The sequence below is a fragment of the Perna viridis genome, chromosome 13 (genome assembly GCF_037379345.1).
Source record: "Perna viridis isolate PV_CMFRI_1.1 ecotype Kerala chromosome 13, ASM3737934v1, whole genome shotgun sequence".
In the NCBI taxonomy this organism is placed as follows: Eukaryota; Metazoa; Mollusca; class Bivalvia; order Mytilida; family Mytilidae; genus Perna; species Perna viridis.
Window position 1 is genome coordinate 10,757,017 of NC_142457.1, and position 25,404 is coordinate 10,782,420.

Genomic DNA, 25,404 nt, shown 5'->3' on the forward strand with positions numbered 1-25,404 from the left:
TCCCCTTTCTTTTTCTGTTTTTTTTTTATTTAATATACTACTTAGTTTATATTTTACAAAATTATTTTATAGCTCAAAAGTTCAATGTTTTGGACCAGTGGGACCGTTTCTTAGTGATCTTCGTGTAACTTTTGATTGAAGGGGGAAATGAACCCACACAGATATTATTTCACTGCCGCTAATACAGTCTTGTATAGAGCAAGTTTTTTTTTTCATCATGTTTGATATCTTGTATGCACCATTTGTTATATCCGTATTATATTCGTAATATGAGAGCTAGAGAAGATGAATACCACTTTGTACTTGTTTTTCTGCTTTTAGATTTCTACGTTTGCCAAACTTTCATCGTTCATGGCCTAATATACGCAAGTTTTAGAGACTGTTTCATGTTTCTCTTACATTAAACTTTCGAACTTCCTTAAAGCCGCTTGGAATCCTAAAACTCATTTCATGTCATAAATGTGTAAATACCGTGATTTGATAATATTGTTCTCTGTGTGTTTTCTGTCATTATAGTTGTTTATTTTGTTGCAATAGCATGCGTGAGCTTACTGACCATGAAGATAAAAAAAAAAAAAAAAAAAAAAAAAAAAAAAACCAAACAAACAAACAAACAAACAAAAAAGAATTCTCTTTTTCAAAACACGTGGACAATAATACGCTTGTTTATGCTGCGTACGATTCGTTGATAGTTTCTGCAAATTCGATTCCTATCACGTTAATGGGCGTATAGATATGGTAATTCCTATGTATGCACTGATTTTTGTCTGTATAATTTATACATGCTTGATTTACCTTTCTTAGGCCAGCCTCTGTTTGTTACAAATACAAATCAAAAAGGTAATTTTTATTTGTGAGGAATATGAAAAAAATATTATAATGCAAAAGCATTTACAATAACGTAAACCAAAAACAATACAAGGTAACAATAATTTAATTCAACTTGAAATAAAGATAAAAAATAGTAAATATTTTCATTTCTCCTTTAGGTAAAAATATCTACTATTCTACTGCATGTTAAACAATCGCGTGGTTCTTGGTTAAAAAAAACCTTAAATAAGACACAATTTCTTGAAAAAAAAGTATTATAGGGAAATTTCATGTATTTATAGGGACATGGTAAGGATTAGTCAAGACTTGATTGAATAGTACATGAAAGAAGAGGCTCTAGAGAGTCTGAGTCGCTCACCTAGTGAAAATAGTCTTTTTAGCCATCTAAAGGTGCTGTTGTCATCAAAATAATGGCTTTCAAGTTATACGCTACAAACTACAAAAATCACCATGCATTTTCATCGTTTCAAGGGCAATAACTTCAATTTGGTATTGTCATACAACTTTAACCTGCTAATGTCTGTCTTTGAGCTCTTCAAGCCGAAGAAAAAAGGTCACATTATTTTCCAGTATCTCTTATAATTTTTGATTTATATTTAGAAATTACGCGACCCTTGTGGTCTAAAAAAGCTACTGTGTCCATGTTATACATGTACGTTTAACCCGTATAATCGAAACAATGGTTAAAGCAAATAGCCTAAGGATACTGGTGACAAAATTTGATAATAATCCATGGAGTAGATCGAGTGGAAAAGATTTTTTCGAAGAAAAGTTGAAGATGACAGACGAAGATGACATACACAAAATGATGACAGACATTAAGTGGTTCAGGTGAGCTGATTATAACATGAGGCTACCAAGAGCCCGAATCGCTCACCTGGTTTAATAGCGTGAAAAGTTGAAAATATGCATGCAAAAAAAAAAAAAGAAGCACCTTAAACCAAGTTTGCAAAAATGAAATTTGTCATGATACAGTACATTTAATCATTTTACACGATTCTATCTATGTTACCTGAATAACATGCTATACGTGTAAAAATAAATCATTAAAATATTTTCCCAAATTGGCACCAATCATAGATTTTTACTTAAAATTACATAAGAAATCAATCTGCTATTGTTTTGTTAACAACAGATAAAAACAGGGAAAATGGTCAAAATGACACTTTCTGGGACCATAATTCCATTTACACCAAATATGATATTGTAATGGATACTGAACATTTTTTCAACTTATGAATATCATCATCAATCTGCTTTCGTTTTCTAAATAATTTGCAAAAAAACTGATAAAAACATTAGATATTGAAAAATACTAAAAGTAGATATTAAAATACTGAACATTTTACAATAATCATCCATCTGCTTTCATTTTCCTAATTACAGGAAAAAAACACTGATAAAAATAACAAAAATGACACATTCAATAACCATAACTTAAAGTAGTGTCAACAGGATTTTCCGAAATTTACACCAACAATAGATAGTAAAATACTTAGTATTTCATTAATTCAAAATGATCACCAATCTGCTTCCGTTTTCTAAATAATAGGCAAAATCTGAAAAACGTAAAAAAAACGGCACTTTCAAGAACCATAACTCCAAGAAATGTAAACAGATTTTACAGAAATTTGCATTAACATTTAATATTGAAATACTTATAATATTTCCAACTTTCAATTTCATTTAAAAAAAAAATTAAAAACAATCCTTAAAAATAATGTGTAATCGGCTAAGGAACAAAATACGATTTATCCCCGACTTCACCAAAACCCAGATGAAAAATTAACAATCAATTAAATTTATTAATGTCTCAATAATTTTACAAATCAAAGATTAAGTATAAAAGAGATATGTTTTGCGATCATGTGATCAAATACACTAATGAGAATAATTAGGTCATTTCAGACCATATGTTTTATATGAAACTAAAATACTAGTATTAAGTTTGTTAAAGGCGTAAGTAAAATAAGTAATTTTTATACTGATTACAGATGCTTTATAACATATAAATTTAATAGCATATAAACACATTTCCAAATAAAATAAAAATCACATTAAATGTGCTTAAAGTATCATTATATCATTATCACCACGAACATAAATGTGATGCTTTAAATAAAATTTCTAGGACAATACATGAATTCACACTTGTCATTTTGTTCTGAATTACTCCAGATTTGTCTCCGAATAACATTTTGATGTCAATGAAACAATGTAACTTTTTACATCAATGATCTTAAAGTTGAAGGATAATTAAGTAAGAAAACAACGGGAAATATATAACTTTTGTCAATGGCGTTCATAAGTGTGAATACGTATATACATTAGAAAAGTCTAAGATATGCATAAAGAAACATATACTTCAACAGAAAAATGTTAATATTCATGTATTTATAGTCCCAATCCTTCCTCTTTTCTCATCCGGGCTTGGGACCGGCAATGGCAGAGTTAAGGACACGTCTGACTTTTCTTCAAGAATACACATATTCTCTACATTAACGTCTACATGACATTTTTCATTTCAGGCATGGTAATCGTGGATGACTTTAAGTCACCATTCAATGGTGCACAGCACTCAGGTAATTCTGAAAATAGTCAGGAAACATGTTTACATTAATCACTACAAACAGGCCAAATCGAAATGATGCATATAAATACCCACCGGTACTTGTAAGTATAATATATTCGGTGACGACGAAAAGGGAATGTTATTCAATGTGAAAATGAAACATGTCTTCATATGTTAAAAATAATGTTTTAGTATTGATATGCAGATTTCATATTAGTGTATATTCAAACCAATAAAACATGTGATTTCCAAACTTAAGTGAAAACTATGCTCTTTTCGTATCCTACCCCTAGGCCATAAGGAGTTACATATATTAATTACCGTTTACTTGTAATTTATTTGTTTTTTATGATTTGATTTGTTAGATCTAAACATGTGTTTCTCATGTTTTCCATTGTGACCCTAAACATGAACACACATATGACCAACAGTTATATGATTTTCAGTGTTATCAAAACATACAGAAATCATATTTGCAATTTTTCCTGTGTAGTTGCATGGTTGTGTTTAGTAAAATATATGATTAATTTTCTAATAGATATTTTTTGCAATATGGAAAACAAACGCAAAAAAAAACATGATTTCATGACATATTTGTATGCAGAAATATTTACCACATACGACAAAACATTGGTTGGTCGTCGAAGTATATGTCCTGATCGGAAATAACTGGCATTGCAGTTTCATAAATAAATTATAGCAAATTTTATACTAATGATAATCCGTCTGGATTTAGCTACCCTTATACTGTAAAAAATGGGGTAAAATCATGATTTGTAGGTTATTTAACATTTTCAATAAATAATCGGACTAGAAACTGGAATAAGAGAAAATACTCCTATAAATCACAACTCATGCATTTTTCATACATTTGATAATAGGTACCAACTTATATTGATAAACTGGAAATGAAGCAGAAAATGCGTATTTCTTTCGCGATACCTTTTTTAAAAGATTTTTAGTTTGGTATATGCAATCGAGCTTAAAACCATCAAATGAATTTGATTAGATGCTAATAAATTACCTTTAACTATCTCCGGGTTCCTATTTGTATAATATTTCCTTCGTATGTAAACGATCCCCACAGAAATTAGTAGTAATAAGGTTACAGTTGTTAGAGTAACATACATCATTATCCTCATCAAATTATCAGATGCAGATATGCGTCCTAAAAAGCAAAATATAATGTTAGTCTTTATTTTAGAATATTTTGATTCAATAGTCAATTGATAATTTGTTTTTATACCAGTGGATTGACTTGATAACAATTCGCGTAACAAACTGATGCTTTCATAACTACATGTAAAGAGAGGTACACATTCTTAGTGTACAATTCTTCCAAATGTAGTTTAAATATACTAGAATAAAATATCTTATTAATAAACAAATTATATTCAGGTTGAGCAAGTATTTTTTTAAAAAATGTAAAGTAGACAACGACTGACATTACCAGAACAGACGAAACAATTGAAATTGCAAATCCTCCCCTCCCCTAGAAAAAAAATCTTTGATATGAACATTTTTCCGCCGCGTTGTTCAGTAATAAATCTATGAGCATAAATATTGTTAATGGAAATGGAGCATCTTAACGGAAATGTAAAAAGCCCAAATGAAAAAGGATTTCGACTTCCACGTGTTAAGATGTATGCAAAGATAAAAATGTCCTTTGATTAATAGAGATATGAAAGATAAAAAATTATAAGGTATGGAGAAAGTGTTAAACATCAAAGATATACAACTGAATATACATGTACAATAATGTAGAAAACCAGTTTTATATCATAATACTGTTACAAAAATGCTTCGCAGAGTGCAGTTTGGTTCGGCAACGGACGAGGACCCTGCGCTTAATTCGTATTTGAAATATGAAATAATAAAGTTATACAAAGTTGAAAAAAAAGTTCTATTTCCTCCACTCCTTAAAGGTAAGGATCCTTCCCTTTTTATCAATCAAAAGTATCAAAAGTACCAGTCCACATAATATTCAGACACTGAAAATGGTAAAGGGATTCATGGTGAAGAAAAACCCACCAAAAAAGATGCCCTTTCAGTGTACATATGCCATACTTTCACATAACGATAATCATTTCTGGATTCAGATCTTCACTTTTTAGAAAATCATACATTCATCTCCCACTAAAATCAACCAAATGAAACCAAATCAAGAACGATAACTCTTTCAAACTTCCAAATACATGTATATCATTTTTATTTCAAAAGCGCAACAACCAAATGAAAAGCAAAGACTGGTTATGTGATCAGTAGTAGTTTCTGAACAAGTAATAAAACTGAATTTGGTAGGTTTTTGAAATGTATGAATTACTTTCTGTCTCTCATTTTTAGAAATACTGATACTTAAGCGGTGTGGAACCTAATAACACAACTTAATTGAGATACATATGCTTTAACTCAAGTTAAGCCCTGAAACCAGAAAACAATTGGTATTGGCCACAAATCTCAACAAAGAAATTTTGCCACAGATACAGTAGGCCAATTACACAGTAGGCTGTCTTATTTTTCAAGGAAAGCTTGTACAGAGTTTCGAGAAAAATTGCAGATGGTTATCAGGAGGATTCGACAGTTAACATATGCTCTGTGTTCCATAATAATAGCTAAACGTTCAAACAATTTGTCTATAACCTGAAACCCATTTACAATACAGAACATAAAGTGTACATAATTGGCAACACCGCCTCCTTGATTCCATCTGTCTGCTCAGGTCATATGATAATCTGTTATTGCATACCAGATACATACTTTATCTCATGTAGAAAGCCATGCCTCTGTGTAATTAAATGTGATTGTGTGGGCCAAGTATCGTTCTGAAGACACCCAAAGTGAAAACAGAGTTAGTTTATCTTTAATAATGCAAGTTTTTGGTGTGGTTTGATGTTGTAAGTTTTGTCAATGAATTTCTTTATAGATATCATTCTTTCCATCTGCCTTTTTTGCTTTTGTATTACATTTCATCTGCTTTTGGTCAACACCATCCAGAGACTTTACATGACTTAATGAAGTATACACGTGATCAACTTTCCTTGAATCTGACCACTAATTTATCCACGGTACTGCCCTGACCTTTATTTATAGTGATTGTCCAAGTATTTAATAAAAATTGCCGTCTAGTTCCAGTAACTACACCTTTCTTCACAAAAGCTACAAATTTTCTTTTGGTAGATACTGAATCTGGAGCAAGTCCTTTTAATTTCTTTCTGCTGATGGCACCAACATAAGTATTCATAAAAAATCTGGACAGATAATCACCATTAGTTGCACCAAAACGGAAAAAGTGAAGAGATGTTGGTAACAATGCAAATATAGAAATCAGTAGTCCATCTTGTACACAACATTTCTAGTCATCATAACTCTGGCTCTAATACAAATTTTCAGAGTTATACCCAACACTCCTTCACCTTTACTGCTGTGTTAGAGATGTAACCTGTCTCTTTATCTTTCTTGATAACCTCAGCAATGATAGAAATAGTGGTTTTCCAAGCCCTTCAATAACTCTTATATTATGTGTATCCACGTGAGCATTATATGTTAAGCAATTGAAGGGTAGTCAGGCGAGTGCATCTACAACTATACGTAGATTGGATAGTGTACAGATCTTGTTAAATGTGTTTGGAAACCAGTGTCATCTTTTGTCGCATGATTTGGATAAGCTGTAGCAAAATGCTTTGTCCAACGAAAGCCATATACACTTTTGGTAGATTATCCCGAGGAAGTTGTTCAAATACTTGTCTTTGATAAAATGCTGGTAACTCTGAACAATTCTTCTACTGCAAGTACTGACACTACTTCAAATGGTTCATTCGAGGCCATCAAATCCCTCAGACGGTTGTGTAGATCATTTGACCGTTCAACATCCCCGTTCAACATCCTGGTCGATACTCAAGACGCTTTTCTTCAACTTGAGGGGCCCAGGTATCCTTAACTGATCAATGTTGTTCATAAGCTATCACTAAAACTAAAAATTCTTCTGCCTTTGATTCTTACTGCTCAAACTTTTCTTTTTTTTCGAAGCCTAACTTCAGTAAATTTTATCTCATATTTGTTGTCTTGGGCTGGGAGATCTTGATGTTCGTTTTACCATGGCAAATGCAACATAAGGTATATTGGAATAATTCATCAGGTTGTTTTGTTCGGGGAAATTGGTGTGTACTGGTTATAGCTTGTGCTTTTCTTAATGAGACTGACTGCTTCATACCTGGCAAAGAAATAGTTTTTGGAAAGTTATCATCTTTCATTTGTTGTGTTGTTTAATTCTTCCTCATTTAGGATATTTAGATTAACACTGTGTACTCATTAGTTTAAACAACCTATACAATGAAGTGAATCGGCTTAACACATGTCATTACCATTCAGGTCGGAGGTTGTACTTTTCAATAATAACTTTCTGATAAATTTCAAATCCATATTTTCTATCAGGGAAAAGATGTTGGAATGACATTTTATCGCTATGCTAGTCAGACCGTATTCCAAAAGTTTTTTATCTTCACCAGGAGCTATGTTTAGAAACTAATCAGCGTCATTGCTCATATCTTTCAGTTATAGACAGGAATCAAACGTTAGTCCACATAAATTTGCTTTTGTATTTAATAGTTCACTTTCTACGTGGTGTTTACATTTTTTTTATTAGATTCATCTCCTAAATTGCATTGTCAATATTCTGTTCCCTTTCATCTAGATGAATTGCATCATTATTCAAACTTTCCCACATATCACTCTCTTCTGAGATATAGTCCTCATGTTCTCTTGTTTTTCCATGGCCTTAGTTGGTGAAAACATGACCTCGTTACTTTAACTTTTTGTTCAGCTTGATAGTAATTTTTGATGATGAGGACGGAACTCGTGGTCCATGTAGTACATCACATGTCTCATCTGGTTTCCATAAATGGAATTCCTTTACTCATCATTGGTAAGATCTGGGATTTCTGGAACTTGCAAGCTGTTTACAGGTGCTTGGGGATGCATTCTGTTTCACTGGGTTTTTTTCATGTGCCAATGACAAGTGTTACAAACGTTGCACTGTCCTTCATTGGAAGATATTCCAGTAAAGCAGGCAGATTTAATGTTTTCATCCAGTTTATCATACTTTGTTTAATGAAGCAGTGATGTATATATATATCTATGACAGCATCAAAGGATGTACTCAGGGCATATTTTTATCTAATTGATAATGGTCTCTATGGATTTCTCAAATAATGAATTTATTGGTTTTCTCCTGCATTACCACACACTTATGGGTTTCTGCAACAACCACAGGACTTTTACTTTCATCATTACTAGGGATTTTTCTTTTTTCACATCTTTCTAGAGTCTTATGTTGTACACATTTCTTTTGGCACCAACTTATTTTTTATTTCTAAACAAAAAAAAAAAAAACAAAAAACAAAAAAAACAAAAAGAAACAAAGACAGCTGTTATTTCTAATCAATACGTTACCACACTAAAGTTCCAACTGATTAATTTTTAATTAATAATTTATTAAAATATCTTATCTATTTTCAAATGTACCGGATCATCAGGAAAATTGTCATTAATCTTTAAAGAATTCATTGTAGTAAACATTAAACCCGATAAACCACAATTTTGTGCAGCAGTTTAAAGAAAAAATAAAAAGTAAAGGTTCAATAGGTAAGAACTATTGAAAATTATAGATACAAAAATGGCTGGAATTGATGTTGTAACAAGAAATCTGTGTATCTGTTCTTTGATGACACTGAAAAAAGAGAAATTATTGTTACTTGTTAAGCGTCATAGCAAAGCAATATTGCCTTTAATAGAAGCTGAAAAACAGATGAGCAACAAACGTGAGAAGATGAGACATGGTTATCATGATATAGCTTTGACGCCTGACATGCGACAACACTCATTGTTGGGTTTGGTAATTTGAAAGGAAAGGGTAGATAATGCAGCACCTACAAAACTACGAAATCGATCGGTTAACAGGAATTAGATGAACGGTAGGACACAGTACAAGGCATCATAAGAAAGCAAAATACCACATATCTAAGCATTTCCTTCAACAGAAACAAAGAAATCTGTTAAAAAAGTGTGACTAACGAAATGAGGGACAAAGTGATTGCAACATGCCCCTAGCGATCTGTACACATACACACTTAAAAGTAATATAAATGCATATACATGTACTTCAGTTTAATATAATGCTTATTGATACTTTTTTCAAAACCGTAACCCCGAAAATCAGTCGAAACATTTCTATTGAGGCATGGAACCTTATGGTATAACTTCATAGCGATTCATATAATTTTACACAAAATAATTCCCGGGCATCAGGACAATGCTTGTATATGTTCCCTTTTTGATCCCTTTTTCCTAAAACATAATAATAAGATTTACTTACTGCTACATTCAAATTCGTGGTGTTTGGTAATGGAATACTTCTTTTTTGCAAAGGAGCACTCTATTTCAACTGGATTGTCACATGCATGGAATGGTTCCTCAGATTTGTCTGAGAACTGGACATCATAGAAATGACCATTTCTTGTCTTTCCGACAAGAGTAAGTTGTTTTTTAGAAGTAAACTGCAACATGTATAATTATAAAATATAGCATGAACCGAGCAGATTAAGAACGTAAATTTAAAGAACTCAATGAATGCAAAATCATTACATCCTTTTCAGATCGTCTATTGCTAGAATAGGTTATGTACTGCAAGTCTCTAGTTTCATTTTCCTCTTTCCTCACTTGAATCCATATAATAAAATCTGAGGACTGATCTGCGTTTTTAATATAGTTTACACTCAGGATCTAAAAAAATGTCCCAGTTTTTAGTGGAGTCTGTTGCTATTTGCTTTTGTTACTTTGTATGTATGATTTTAGTTACTTTATGTTCTTTGTTGTGTATGTCTGTTTTCCATGTCTGGTCTTTGTTCCTGGATTACATTCTTTTGATTAACGCTATAACCTTGGTTCCCTTGATTACCCTTTCTTAACACTTCATTGTGTTAAAATAGATGTTTGTCATTTTTATTGGTATTTTCCCAAAGAAGGGTGTTTTGCTTATAATATTGAACTCAATGCTTTGTAAATGACAAATTTTCATGCATGTGAATCGTGGATTAGGGACCTTGGTGTCACGTGACGAAACTAAATAAAATAAAAACTAACAGAAATGAAAACATTAAAAAATATACCTTCGTTTTAGCTAGACAAGTAGGAACTGGGGATACTTCTTGGAATTTTACCCCTAGACTGTATGATCCATTATTTTTTGCATATTCTATTTGAGAGCTGTCTTCAGTAGGTAATTCTACAAATAACAAATAAATAAAACTTTTAATTAGGCATAAGAACAGAAACTTAGCTGATACTTATCAAAACTTATACTCAAAGTATTGTCGGTACAGGAAATAATATCATTGTATGCCAGCACCATTTTTTACAGACGTATAAATTAACGAAAACCCCGCTCCTCAATGCATAAACATGAGATCAAAATATAAAAAAAGTAAAACAAGAGTAGATGAAATCAAATCCCATGATACGGCATACATATATAAAGTTGTCAAAATAAAAAAAACATCAATTGTTAGTGATAGATGTAAGAAGTTGCAACAAAGAAAAAAAAACCGAAATCGGAATTTGTGGGCGGACAACGGACAAACGGTTGGATAGATATATTTTATTCAAAGTTAAATAAGAGGCTCCCAGAAGCCTGAATCGCTCACCTGGTTTAATGTTTGCCTTTCAAAGCCAATAATTCTAACAAGATGTTGTCCGACAATTTTGACTCCATGAAGGTCTTGATAGGACTTATAATGATGATCATTTCATCAATCGAAAGTTTCATTCCGTCTATTATAGTTTTCAAGATATTGACTGAAAACTGCAAAAAAAAAAAAAAAAAAAAGTCCTTTTTTTGCATTTCAAGGGCAATAACTCTTATATGGAGTCATCTGACAACTTTGATCCATGGAGACTTTAGTAGGCCTTATAATAAGAATCATTTCAGCAACTGAGAGTTTCATTCTATCTATCATAGGTTTAAAGATATAGGCTCAAAACAGTAAAAAAAAGTCATTTTTCACCTCTCAAGGGCAATTACCCTGATATGTAGTCATCTGACAACATTGATTTCTTGAAGACTTTTGTAGGCCTTATAATAAGGATTTTTCAGCAATTGAAAGATATTGGCCAAACCTAATGGTTTTGGAGATGTATGCCAAAAAAAAAAAAAATAAATAATGTACGACCCTTATGTTCAATTGTTAGTAACGACGGCCATGTTTTTCAACTGAACAAACGTCATTTTGTTAAGGATACCCTAACAAAGTAAAATATCAACTTTCATTGAATTCTGTATAGTAGTTTTGGAGAAGATTTTTGAAAGTAATAACATCAAAAACAGCAAAAAATGTCCAAAAAGGGCAATAACTCCAACATGGGTAAACAGATTTTCATCAAATTTTGACCACAGATAGATCTTTTCATGCACGCTAGGTGATGGCAATAGCTCACATGGCCTATAACCAGGTGAGCTGAAAAAGACTGCCTTAATTTGTTTAACGTTCCGACTCCATTGCTTTATCCCGACCTGATCTAATTCGACGTTAAAATGAAATTTCAAAGTTTATGTTCTATAACAACTAACATTATATTAGGTAGAAACAACTGGTCTGCGGTGCAGTCTACAACCTCGGTGTGATGTTTTAAATCCTGCATGTGCACAAAATATGCATGTATGAGTGTTGTAAGTTTTTTTTAGGGGAGAAGCCATTCAAATATTACAATATTGTCGAAATGTATATTTAAAATAGGAATACTTACTTAAGAAATGATTTTGCTCGGGAATTATTTTCTCATCAGACTGAAACCCAAATACACAAGAATACAAGCAGTACAAGTCATTCCACGAAAGGTCTTGAATTTGCAAAACGTATTCGCTATTTGTAATGAAAAATTCTCTATATTTCTTTGGATTTAATGATACACCATTCAGGCACACAACATTTTCGTCTTTTCCACCTAGCCATCTTCTACTCCCCGAAATGTTATCTCTTGATGCTTTGCAGCTCAAGTTTAACGGTTTACCTATTTCTATGTCTTCCTGTGACACAGTTAGTTCCACTACAAAAAGTTACAAAAGCAATAATTTAAATGAATGAGAAGAGGATGGATTGGTTTTTTTTTTATTTTATCAGTATTTGTTCAAATACACATGGTAAGAACTGCATTGTAACTTTTAAAAGTTAACAGAAATCAGGGAATTCAAATATGAAGTACATACATATGATGATTTTAATCGCTTAACTTGTAAAATATTCCATTCACTGAGTTTCATCCAGAATAAGTTAGGGATTCAGAATCAATTAAAAATGTTTTACAGTTCGCTTTTCTAGGCTACGTTAATTTGAGCAAAACTAAACAGCATTTGAATTAAGGAGAAAAATCGAAATGCACCAGGATACACGAGAACCTTTTTGGTGGAGTCCGAGTTGCTCATTTGTTTATTTTGCCTTGTGTGTGTTAATTTTTTTGTTTTATGTTCTTGTTGTGTGTGTCTGGTTTCCATTTCTGGTCTTTGTCCCTGGATTATATCTTTATTTATTTCCGCTAGAATCTTGGCTTCCTAGATTACTCTTCCAGTTATGATGGTAAATGTCATTTTTGATATGTTCTGAGCTAGCTTTCAGTAACTGCGAGAGTTCTTAAAGTGGATACCTCATTTGTCTATTTGGTTTATGTTGAGGTATTGGATGTATTATTAAATGAATTTTATGGTGTGTTTGTAGCTTTAGTTAATTTTTGACCTTACATTAAAATGGGGATGGTTAAAGCCTTATAAAACTAGTATAACCCCAACACAGATATGCGCCTGTCTACAATCATTAATGCGTCTTTTTGTCGTTATACATGTATGACCTTTTAGCTTGATTTTGAAGAAATGTCAGTTACCGTGGATTTTATTACTTTGATGACTGGGCCTTCCAGGGCTTACTTAAAGGTGTGGTGTGTTTATCCATATTGAAGACCTTTTTTCTGAAAGTATTCATTATTTTGTTTTTATGTTACGCTGGTACATTTGTTATATTTCATCATATCCGTTCTTTTTGTATGATAAGTTGAAAAACCTGTCAATAAATCAAGGATGTGTCATAAAATTTTGTCCACGTTCCCATTGGTGAATAGATATTTTCTTACACAAGTATTGAATGTGTAGGATTTCCAGCCCAAAGTTTGAAAACACGGGTGGAGTTTCGTATGAACTTGTCAATATATACTAAAGCAAATAGCTGATAAAGTCAAGCTCATCTGTCTGTATATATATGTCAAACACAGAAAAGTATGGCAAGCCAAAGTGGACAAAAATCAATATTTTGGAAAATTAGAAAATGAACTTTTAATATTACAAAATCAATTTTTAGTATTAGAAAAGGTTTTTTTTTATATTAGAAATTCATTTTGTAATATTAAAAATTCATTTTCTAATATTACAAATTCCTGATTTAGTAATATTATAAAATATCACATATTTTGAAATATTACTAATTGAATTTGAAATAATAGAAAATGAATTTGTAATATTAGAAAATCGGTCACATTTTTTAATACTACAAAATGATTTTCTAATAATAAAAAAGTCGTCATTGAATACGACGAATCCATTTTTTAATATTAGAAAATCAATTTCTAATATTCAAAAATAGTTTTTTAATATTAGAAATTCAAGTATTTTGTGATATCAGAAATCTAATTTGTAGTATTAGAAAATGAATCATTTTTTAATATTAGAAAATGCTCATTTTTGTCCACTTTGGCTTGCCATAGAAAAGGAATCAAATCGGAAGAATTTTTTATTATTAGATTTAAGGCTTTCCTATTTAACCTATGAGCAGCTTTATTCAATGTCTAATGTAAATATGTAAACATATAATGGGTTGTCACACGATTACAAACGGCGAGAATAGAACAAAATGTATGTATCACACAATGGTTTACCACTGTCACACATTACCTGAAGCAGAAATGATCCAAAAATGAATTGTGATGAAAAATATGACATGGATTACAGAATTTCTGATTTTCTTAGCCATCTTTCACTGAAATAAACAAAATACATGTACTATATTTAGTTGTCGTCTAATTTGATAACGCTTAATACGTTCGGCTAAAGTCAATATCTAGGACACTCCTTAATGAAATATTTTCATTCGTAGTAGGGTATGTAAGTCTCGTTCTAGTTTCATTTTCTTACCGGAATTTCCGATGTAGAACGTATTGCAAACCGGAGACCGATCTGTATTTTATTATTTACTTCCGGGTACTCGAAACGCTGTATAACAATGCAAAATCTTCTAGTTGTATTTTCTTACTTCATTTATCATGTACAAATAGTTATTTGTCATTCTGATTGGTATTTTTTATACAGAAAGTTTTTTGCCCTTACCACTAAACTCAACGCTCTCTAAATGAAAAAAAAATTACTACGCTTTTGAATGGTAGACTAGGACCCATTCTCGTGAAATCACGGGGTCACATGACGAGACTTACATACCCTGTTTTAAAAATACATTGATTTGAGTGCTGAAACACTGCCAAACGAATCTTCATGCATGTAGCACACAAGTACGGGTCAAACTTAGGAACTGAAATTATAACTTCTAAATAACAATAACATAACATATTTTAGTAAACAGTTATTAAATGGGTTGGATGCAATAGACCAGAACATTTGTCCTGAGGTACTGAGAATGATCAAGTGTTCTATTGCCCAAGGCCAACGGCTACACTGCAACTAGATATTTTGGATACAGCATATTTGAATTTTTGAATAAAAATCAGTTCTGTATAATCTGAACGTTTATTTTAAAATTTATTCAGAAATATATTACATGATAATATATTTCTGAATGAATTTTAAATTCTGTTGTTAGCAAGATATGATCAAGTAACATGTTTTGTGAAGGAAGTAAATATGCATAAATGAAGAATAATGCATAAAGATGCATTAAGCAAAGTTTTCGAGAACATGATAATTGCAGTCTTAACGTCTTGACTAAAATCGTCATCTTGACAATTAATGTCCTGGATTTTTACTTTAGCAGAACCTTAATAGGTTTTGCTGAATTATGACATATATTTATGCTGCTTGTATATTTACTGAAACTCGCTTCACTTCGAAAGATATAGCACAAGGTTATCCGCGAGAAACATCATCACAAAAATGTAATCAAAACTGTAATATGTTGTAGGCATGTGTATTGTCTATAGAAACGAGCACCGTAAGGTTCAACATTCTTGAATTCGTCTTTGAGCTCACCTGGTCAGAATTGTCATTTGAGCTTTTGCCATCACTTCGCATCCGTATATTGGTCATTTGGTGTTTTTTTCTTTTTTTGTTACTATTTCAAAACGTCTTCCCCTAAGAAACTTGTCTACCAGACAAGATCATCAAAATAAAATCCATCCAAGGTGAAATATTTGAGAAATTCTGATGACCCATGTTGGATTTTTTTACCTTCTTTGATGTTTCGCTAATTTCATGTTATTATTCTTAAATCTTCTTCTCTAAAACTATCAAACAGATTCTTACCAAACTCTTTCAGTATGTTTCTTAGTGTGTTGTGCACAGAACTGTTTTTTTATCCGAAGACAAACATACCTCAAGATCCTGACCAGATTGTATTAGTAATAGAAATTACAAAATTGCAGATGGACATAAAAATAAGCAATTTATACGAAATACTTATTTTGGACAAAATAATTCATATGCTATATAGACCGCACTTTTTTAATCCATTTATTCATTTCTCTGATGTTTAGTACCCCTTATCCAAATACTTGCCTTCGGCAATTAACTCTTATTTTGCTTAGTTGCCTTCCTTTTACGAAATTTACAACAAAGTAACTGAGGCATCGAAAATCCAATATTGTATGTATATTGATTGTTCTACTTTCGTTTTCACCAATATCGACCCCAAACGTCGGCACAATCAAACCCTGTGTCCATTTCATAATGTTTAGTCGCTGTTTATTGGCACCTTTCGATTATATTTCAGTAGAAATGTCACTAGCTATGCTACCTAGGGTGGTATTTCTAGTTAAGAGGGTTGCAAAGGGGGGGCATAAATAGAAATAAATGCCAAGCGAATCGAGGTAAACAAAATGGGTGGTAAAGTTTGTGAAAATCAAAATTTAACACACAATTTTTTTATACAGAATTTAAGCGGGGGCGTACACCCGCTTTTTAATACTAAATAGTAAATAGTAAATAGTAAAATGCTAAAGAATATTCAAACCTGCTATTACTTCGTTGCTAACCGTCGCTAACAGGAAAAAACAAAGCCATTTAAAACGTCTAGTTGAGCAAAAAATTATCAAAAATTATAAAAAAACAACTTGGTCAATATTAACATAAAGCATAAAAAGCGTTTTGTAAAAAAAAATATGCTTAAAAAAATCTTTCAGTGTTTGTTCACAACAATGGTATTAAAACGAGGTTGAAACCGAACGCTATTAAAAGTAACTACAGTTATTTTTAAACATGGGAAAGTAGACTTTCCGAAAGTAAAAAAAACATACTTAAGCTCTTTGCCCGTTAGGCTTCTATTGTATACCTTAAAATTTCATGATTTAAAATAAAAATAGACAAGGAGTTTGCATCTAACTTTTGACCTTTTTCCATTAAGGAACTGTCAAAAATAATTTTTAGGTCCATTTTAGAAAAAAAAGGCACGAACTTCGGTACACCAGGTCAGGTCGAACTAAAAATAAACTTTTTCTTCTTTCACTTTTATTTTGAGTTCATAAAATAGAGCCCTTTTCTGAAACATTCGTACACCAGCTCGGGAATATGTAATACAAGACTGATACCTTAACCGGGTCAATATTTTCATACTACGTTCAGTGTCACAGGACCAATTTTGGGTCAATGTTTTTTTCACAACGTCAAAAAAGAGACCTGTGGAGTTTTGAGAAAATATGTACCGAAAAAAACGTGATAAAAGTAAGCCATGGTTTAATGATAGATGTGAGAAGTATCGTAAAAGATTTAATAAAGCAAAATCAGAATATGATAAAGTTAAAAATTCGAATACATGTAAATACAGGAATCTGAAATTGAGTTCAAAGAACTACAAACAAACTCTGAACGATACTTTTGCGAAGTGTCAAGAGAAATTCACCAAAGAGCTAAAAACAGCTTCACTTTCAGATCCAATAAAAAAGTTTTGGAATATTTTGAATAGGTACTCTGATATCAACAAATCAGATTCATCCGATATTTCTTTGACTGAATTATACGATTTTTATAAGACAACAAATGCAGGGGATACTGATAACATCGAAGAGATCACTAACTTTGAGATACGGCATCTCATAATGTTTTAGAAAAACTTGACCAACATATAACAGAAGCGTAGATAAGAAAAGTTGTAAAGCACTTACTTAACAATAAAGACAGTGGGTATCACAAAATTTTAAATGAATATATAAAATCCACATGAGAACACTGGGGGTGGGGTTCTCGAAAGTATCTTAGGAGTGTCCTAAGACTACCTTAGGATTCGTCTCTGTCCTAAGTCGTGTTCTCGAAGCCATCATAAGTTAAAACGAGTCGCAATTTTCATCCTAACTTTAGGATAACTAAATAGGCGTCTTAGGATCCTCTTATGGCCATCCTAACTTTAGGATAACATTATCTCCTTCTAAACTTTAGATAACGTCTCAGTAGAATAAAATGTAAACAATTATAGCTGCGGCGTTTGAGTACATGAGAAGGAGGCACCAAAATATTCGTCGAAATAGACTGCTTAGGGACTATAACAATCCTTTGGATCATTTAGATGACTTCGAAATCGTACGTAGGTACAGATTGTCACGTCCTATGATTCTAGATTTGTGTAGAAGATTTGACAACGAGTTGCAAAGACCAACAGCGAGGTCCCGCGCATTGCCCGTTTTTCTTCAGATAATGATAGCCTTGCGGTTCTATTCAACGAGGAGTTTTCAGCTTGTAAATGCTGATGTGCATAACATTTCTCGTTCGAGCGTAACATAATGTTTGGTCAGAGTCTGCAACCAGATATCATTATGCCTACAGTCGTAGCAAGTTTAGCCATAATAAAACGTTGATTCTATGAAATTTCAGACTTTTTTAATGTAGTAGGAGTCGTCGATGGAACTCGAGTGCTAATCAAATCTTCACCAGAGGACGAACATATATATATACGTAAATCGTAAAAATTTTCTTTCAATCAATGTGCAAGGGAATCGTGAAGCTAATTTGAAATTTTTGAACATTGTCTCTCAGTGGCCGGGAGCAACCCATGATGCATTTATTTAGTCTAACTCAAGTGTCTGCGAACTCTTTGAGAATAGAACAATATCTGACGGATGGTAACTTGGAGATAGTGTGTATCCTTCAAGGCCTTGGTTGTTAACACCTGTACTCAATCCAACAATCAGAAAACAACAAAGTTACAATGGAGCACACATGAGAAAAAGAAATGTTGAGAGAAGCTTCGGTGTATTGAAAGCGCGCTTTCGTTGTATTGGCACTAGTGCTGGAATTCTGTTGTATTCAGCATTATGTGTTGTCGCATTATTGTTGCTGTAGCTGTTTTACACAATCTTTGTATAGAAAACAGATTACCACTATTCCTCCGATCTGCGTGTCACCCATTATGCCTACTACCTTATCTTGAAGGGGAGTCAGTGCATCCAGAGGGGGTCTCCATCAGTCTTTGTAGTCTATCTCCTTACAAACGCAGCTTTCTTCTTTATACTACTTGAATATGAAGACCATTTCTTCCTGACCTCTTCTCCTGTCCTTTTATGTGCTGTTGAGTTGATAGCGTTTACCTTGCTGCTAATGAAATCCCATGCGCGTTTTAGCGGCATTAAAAATATTGTGCTGTTTCTTCACTTCATTTATTAAAACATGTAACTCCGCCTCAGTAAAATTTGGATTTCTCTTAATATCGCTCATCATTTACCACAGAATGACCGGCACGTGTCGTTTCAAACATATTTTTAAGGAATGTGCATGATTAATGATATTAAACTTTGACCTGAATGTTTCACGATTCAGTGACACTTTATTCAAACGAATGTTGCTACTGTTTCTATTTCTAATTCATACATTTAAAAATCGAAGAAACAGACATCATGCGTTTGTGCTGATATTGACTTAAAAGCATCACAGCAGAACTGATAGATGCTCAATTTTATGAAGTACATACAACATATAAATACATTTAGTGTCTTTGAGTTTGTGAATCCGGGCCGGAACCACCGCACATTTTAAGGATTAGGGGACTTTTAAATTCATTATAAATAAGCATTTTCAAAATTTCGTTCAAAAGGGTTAAATCAGTAAAGTGTCAATTAAAACGCATTGATAAATAAATGTGAACCAACATTAATGTCTTCGAAATCAAGATAAACAAATACACATCTATTGTAAATCGGCCCATATGGGCCAACTGGCAGGTACCGATAACGTTAATCGGCTTCATCGGCCTTGTGGCAGTCAAAGACAACGTTAATAAGGTATGTAAGTCTCGTCATATGACTCCGTGATTTCACGAAAATAGGTGGTAGTCTACCATTCAAAAGCATGGAGATTTGTCATTTTGAGAGCGTTGAGTTCAGGGTTTAAGTCAAAAACATTTTTTTTGTAAAAAAAATACCGATAAAAATGACAAATATATATTTCTACAATATAAAAAAAATAAAATAGAAGATTTTTCATTGTAATAGAGCGTTTCCAGGACCCGGAAGTAAACAATAAAATGCAGATCGGTCTTCGGTTTTCAATACGTTCTACATCGGATATTCCGGTAAAGAAAATGAAACTAGAACAAGACTTACTTACCCTATCGGCCCGCTCTTGGCAGTGAAAGTTAATGTAAATTGGCCCGCTGGCAGGATTATGTTTAATCGAATGTTATGTTTGGAGTTTCAGCGTTAAAGAAGATCACAACATCGGTTTCGTCAGGGTTAAAATGCATTCAAAAACTGCATTCATTTATCTTCCCAATTGATATTATGATAATATCATATACTCATACAATAGTTGTCAATAAATTGGTCAATATCGTGATATTTTGACTGTCCTACAGGCAGTCTCAATATCACGAATGAGATCACGAGGGCATTATCACATCATGGTATTGACTGGTAAAACGTTTTACTGCAGATCAATTAATACCATGTGAAAAGGTTTTATCCAATTGATTAATTGATTGTTGGGGATCAACGTCCGAGCAGCAATATTTAGACGATGAAGATGAAATGGATGATAAAATGAATATGAAATGATGACGAAATGAAAAAGGGATGGGACACAAGGACAACAGGGTCGAACAATTTCGATTGCCACTAGAAAAGGGGAGGGATGGGCAAGGTCGGGCAATTTAGCCTCCTGTGGCGGAGCGCAAAGGTTCCTACTACCTATCGAATACCACAGCAGGGTTCTTTAACGTGCAAGGAACGTGACATCTTTCCCAACACAGTGCACCACTATGGTTTGCGGTCAGGCTTTCCGTATTAAGCCTGACAACCCCAGCATTTAACACGCCAGACGTACCTCATTCCACCACCTGGGGCACACATCCCAGTTGCTCTGTGGGTAGAGTACCTAGCCCCTGGCTAGGTTTCTGAGCACTACTTAGTCGCCTTATACGACAAGATTAGCGCTGCTGCAGGCCTATTCTTTTGACACCCGAACCTGCACGGGGCTTACCCAATTAAAATTACTGACTAATCACTGATATGAAATAAACATAATTATGCCATTATACCCATTAAACCAGCGGGGAAATTACTTAAGTTCAATGGGTCGTTACAGATGTACATATGTGCGTCCCATATCGGTCTACTTTTTATGATTAGTGATAAATAAAAAGGGCAGGTATTTTAGTTGCAGTTCATGTAATTGGGGTTAACCTTTGCAAATAGGCTATACATTTACGTGTACAAATAGTTATTGATTTAAAATCAATTAAATCATACTTAAACTCATTAGCAGGCAGTGGTCGATCCAGGGCCCCACCCCTTGGAAAAAAATGTTGAAAAATTGTATGCTGTAAATCATAAAAAGTACTCCCTTCGTGATCCTCACCGGTGATCCTGTCAATATTTGTTTTGGAAAGTAAAAGTCGCATATCTATTCAAAATTATTGACGGTTTGATTGGACCAAAATTTAAAACTCAAATGAAAAGGATACCAAGAAATTAAGAAAATTTCCAGTGAGTTAAAAATAGCGTTAATTCCCGGAAGTTCCGAAAATAGATTTTGAGGCTACTTTTAACCTAACACAATTGGTAACATGATGAATAGCAGATAGCAACAAGCTTGAAACTTCAATAGAGATGTAACCATAAGTCTTCCTGTTCTTTAAATGTCTTCCTCTTTCATATTTAAATGCCTTGATCTAAGTAAAACTGAATTATAATTATTTCTCGTCTGAATATTATATAGCTGAAATATTGCAGCTCGGACGTTAAACCTCAACAATCAATCATTATAATTATTTCACATTTCAGTGTAATTGCCAAATTATTTTTATAGTCTCAACATTATATATGTATATTGATAATGTCATATATATATATATATATATATCTTTGCATATAATCTTATATCCGAGTTTGAGCCAATAAAATATTTGTATTTGTAATAAAACACAATTCTAACCGATAGTATCACGAAAATAAAAGAAAATTTACTTACAATTATGTCCTCCACTATTCTAACATCATTCATATGCTATTTAATTATGGACATCCAGTCAAATTCATTGAAGTCAATTTTTCAGAAATTTAAATAATGAAACAAGAAAACAGGAAAAACCAGGGGATATTAAAGGGAAAGGGGAAGGAAACAGAGAAATATGCTGCAAGAAAAATGGCGATTATTTCCTCTCGGAAAAGCTTTGGGTTCTTTAAAAATGCCCGATAAATATATAAAGTAACGCTGTGTTCTCGCTAACGAGATGTTCATTTCATTGGCTGTAAACTTAGCCGAAACATAACGAATATTGTAATTAGTCACGTGCATAACAGCTTCTTTTTTTAAGGTTAAACCTCTAGATTCGGCATCCTTTATATAATAATTTACAAATAATATTCAAACCGTAGACATTTATTTAAAAATTTAAACATACCAAGTACATATATCCAGGGGGTCATTTTTTCTGTAAGTGGAAAAGGGGGTTCAGTTGTTTTATAACTTCAAAGAGGGGGGTCATTTTTTTGCACATGAATTTCAAGGGGGATCCAAATTTTTAGTTAAGCAGAGCATTACACCAGTCAAATTAAAACATATTTTACCACCATTAAACATTTTATTTTATTGTCACATGCATGATCTCTGGTAAAATCAAGTTCACATATCAACATAACCATCAGGACCTAAAACATTTACAGTTATTAAATCAAATTGGTCCGATTTATCTGCTGACGATTCAATTTCCTTACCAATATCTTGAATCTCAAGAGCTGTGTCTGATTCTGCTTGATTTTGATAAGACTTTTCCAAAGTATCAAGTTTTGGAATTGAAGATTTGAATTTTTTATTGTAAGAATTCTTTAACATCTCAACTGCTTTTGCTTCAAAGAGTAGTGAAGGGAACTACGGTTATAACGGTAATAAGAAGAATGTTATCCAGGGACAAAGGCCAGACATGGAAAACAGACGTACAAAGAACATGAAATTTTGTTAAAATCAAATATACAAATTAACAAAAGCAAATGAGCAACTATGACTCCACTATAAACTTGGAGCGTGGACCAGGTGCGCCAGTAGGGTAAGCGTCCTGTGCTTTTCTAAATACACCCACCGAGTTGCTCATAAAAAGACAAGTCCGGGGTAGACGAAAGAGGAAAGGAAAACCATGACATGTTGAACAATTCAGTTTTCATGGCGCAGATGGATACACCATAGCGATCCACGATTTCAGGATGACGACCATAACATAAAACTTCTATAGAGATGACTTCAATCTTGTAGCAACACAACCCTGTTCCAGAAGTTTATTTGTTAGAATTCTAGCGCGATACAAAACTCTGCGTAGTTTCGACACCCCCCTGCATAATGTAGTAGTTGTTACATGTATATGAAAACTCCATACGCATGTTTAATAGAGGGGGTATCACATTTAAAAAAAGATGTTTTTAAGGGGGATAAGAAAATATCATGGGGGTCAAGAAAATTTTATATGATTTCAAAATGACCAGTCCCCCTCCCAGGTAAATAATGATACATTCCTATATCCATTTGAATAGTAAGGGGAAAAAGGGGGCTATATAGTCCAATTTTGTGTCCCGGATCTTTTTATGTAATATTCAAACCAGAACCTTTTTTTCGCCTATTGCATCTTTGTATTTATATAAAATCATATATCATTGTCCTGCCTTTCTATTTCAAATGTGATCCTAGCCCCGACCCCACTCATAAAAATCAACATGTTTACTCGGAGGCGTATTCTGGTGGGGGAGTGCGCCCCCTAAAAATTTGCAAAGCATGGGTTGTCATGGGTAGATTTAGGCGGTTTCAAGTTGAAACTTAAAATTTCTCGCTAATTTTACCACAAAAGATATTAACATTGCACCCACTCTATAATGTTTCAAAAATTTAACCTAAAAATTTGTGTCACCTCGCTCCGCTCGGCAGAATTTTTACTGTGCGCCCCCATCTAAAATCCTGGATCCGTCCCTGTTACTCCTACAACGTAAGAGGTTGGAATTCCGTTCCTCTATACCCTAGGATGGCACCAACTCAGAAAATAGCTTGCCAGACAACCTTTAGCATTGCTGGAGTATAATATGGTTGGCTACCTAAGCATTGTATTGTTTTTTTTTTATATATATTTCTTTATTGCTTTTATGGAGACGGTTAAAGCAAAATATGATGAAAGCTATTTACAGATTAGTGAACAGGGACGGCTCCAGACACTTTGAAAAGGAGGGGTGCAAGCCAAAGTGATGGTGATGCTACCACATTATTTTCCATGTTTTGTCAATTTTACACATGAAAATGACTAATTTTCTGGTAAAAAGGAGGTGTGCCAACCCCCTCTGATCAATGAACAGGTATTACCAGCACAGTTGACTAACAATTATCATTGATAAGATGTCCTATTAAACAGGTGCATCATGAGCTGATGGTATGATTATCTCTCTTAACTTGTGAACAAAAAAAAATCACAATTTACCAGTCTTGTAGAGTTTATACAAGGAAACCATGAATTCAGATCAATTCAATGTAAATTATAGGTGCAAGTGCATGGCATGATTATGATTAGCTCAAAATTCAACAATAAATCTCTTCTTTTTCAAAATGTTTAATGTCTGTGAATGTTTATATTTTATTCTATTTACCCATGGAACTTGTTTTTTTTTTCACTGATTGGTTGTGGTTTCAATGCATACTGCAATTATTTCTTGCATTTCAGGACAAGAATGTTTTACTGTATGAAATGATCCTGTTTTATACTACTCTACTATTATGACATTTTGAGGCGGTTTCATAGTGCTACCTCACAGAATCAACAGTTGCTTAGCCAAATAGTTGTTACACAAAATTACTTGTTCGAGAAGTAGTGAAAGATTTAGCACTCACTAGTCATAAGTAGAAAACTTAAATACATGTACCATTTATGTTTGCCAATGGGATAGTCATTCAAAAAACAAAGCAAGTAACGATTAAGCTTCTACAAGTGAAATCACCACATGGATATCTATAATGGGCAAACCACATACCATTAAGCAATCTATAAAAAGGCCCAAAAATAAATAAAGTAAAACTATTTACAAAAGACCATAATCAACCTAATCTACAGAAAACAATGAAGTAATTTTTTAGCTCAGTTGATAAAGTGACAGCTTGCAGTGCAAGGGATTCTAGGTTGTATTCCAGGATGGTACTGTCAAGAAGTATACATGGCTGTTATTATATACATGTATGAAAGTGACTTTTACTTTTGAAGCACAACACATTTAAACCTTGTACATTTGAATAAGAAATA

The 25,404-nt window shown here is 33.0% G+C and overlaps 1 protein-coding gene across 6 annotated transcripts; it reads right to left on the reverse strand.

Moving 5' to 3' along the window:
• Positions 1–832: 832 nt before the first annotated feature.
• LOC148599538 (uncharacterized) lies at positions 833–22,268 on the reverse strand. 6 transcript variants are annotated; one of them, XR_015917952.1, is made up of 8 exons: positions 22,110–22,268; positions 14,388–14,472; positions 12,200–12,499; positions 10,567–10,682; positions 9,774–9,954; positions 9,071–9,128; positions 4,428–4,571; positions 833–3,419 (listed from the first exon to the last, which is right to left on the reverse strand). XR_015917952.1 is itself a non-coding variant. In XM_088558514.1 (7 exons), the coding sequence occupies exons 2-7, from the start codon at positions 14,464–14,466 to the stop codon at positions 3,337–3,339; spliced, it is 903 nt and encodes a 300-aa protein (XP_088414640.1). In that variant the 5' UTR covers positions 14,467–14,472; positions 22,110–22,268; the 3' UTR covers positions 833–3,336. The 6 variants fall into 6 exon arrangements, 3 of the variants coding, with proteins under 3 accessions (XP_088414640.1, XP_088414641.1, XP_088414642.1); XR_015917953.1 differs by lacking the exon at positions 833–3,419 and adding an exon at positions 6,161–8,771 and having other exon boundaries at positions 4,431–4,571; XR_015917954.1 differs by lacking the exon at positions 833–3,419 and adding an exon at positions 8,640–8,771 and having other exon boundaries at positions 4,434–4,571.
• Positions 22,269–25,404: the final 3,136 nt, after the last annotated feature.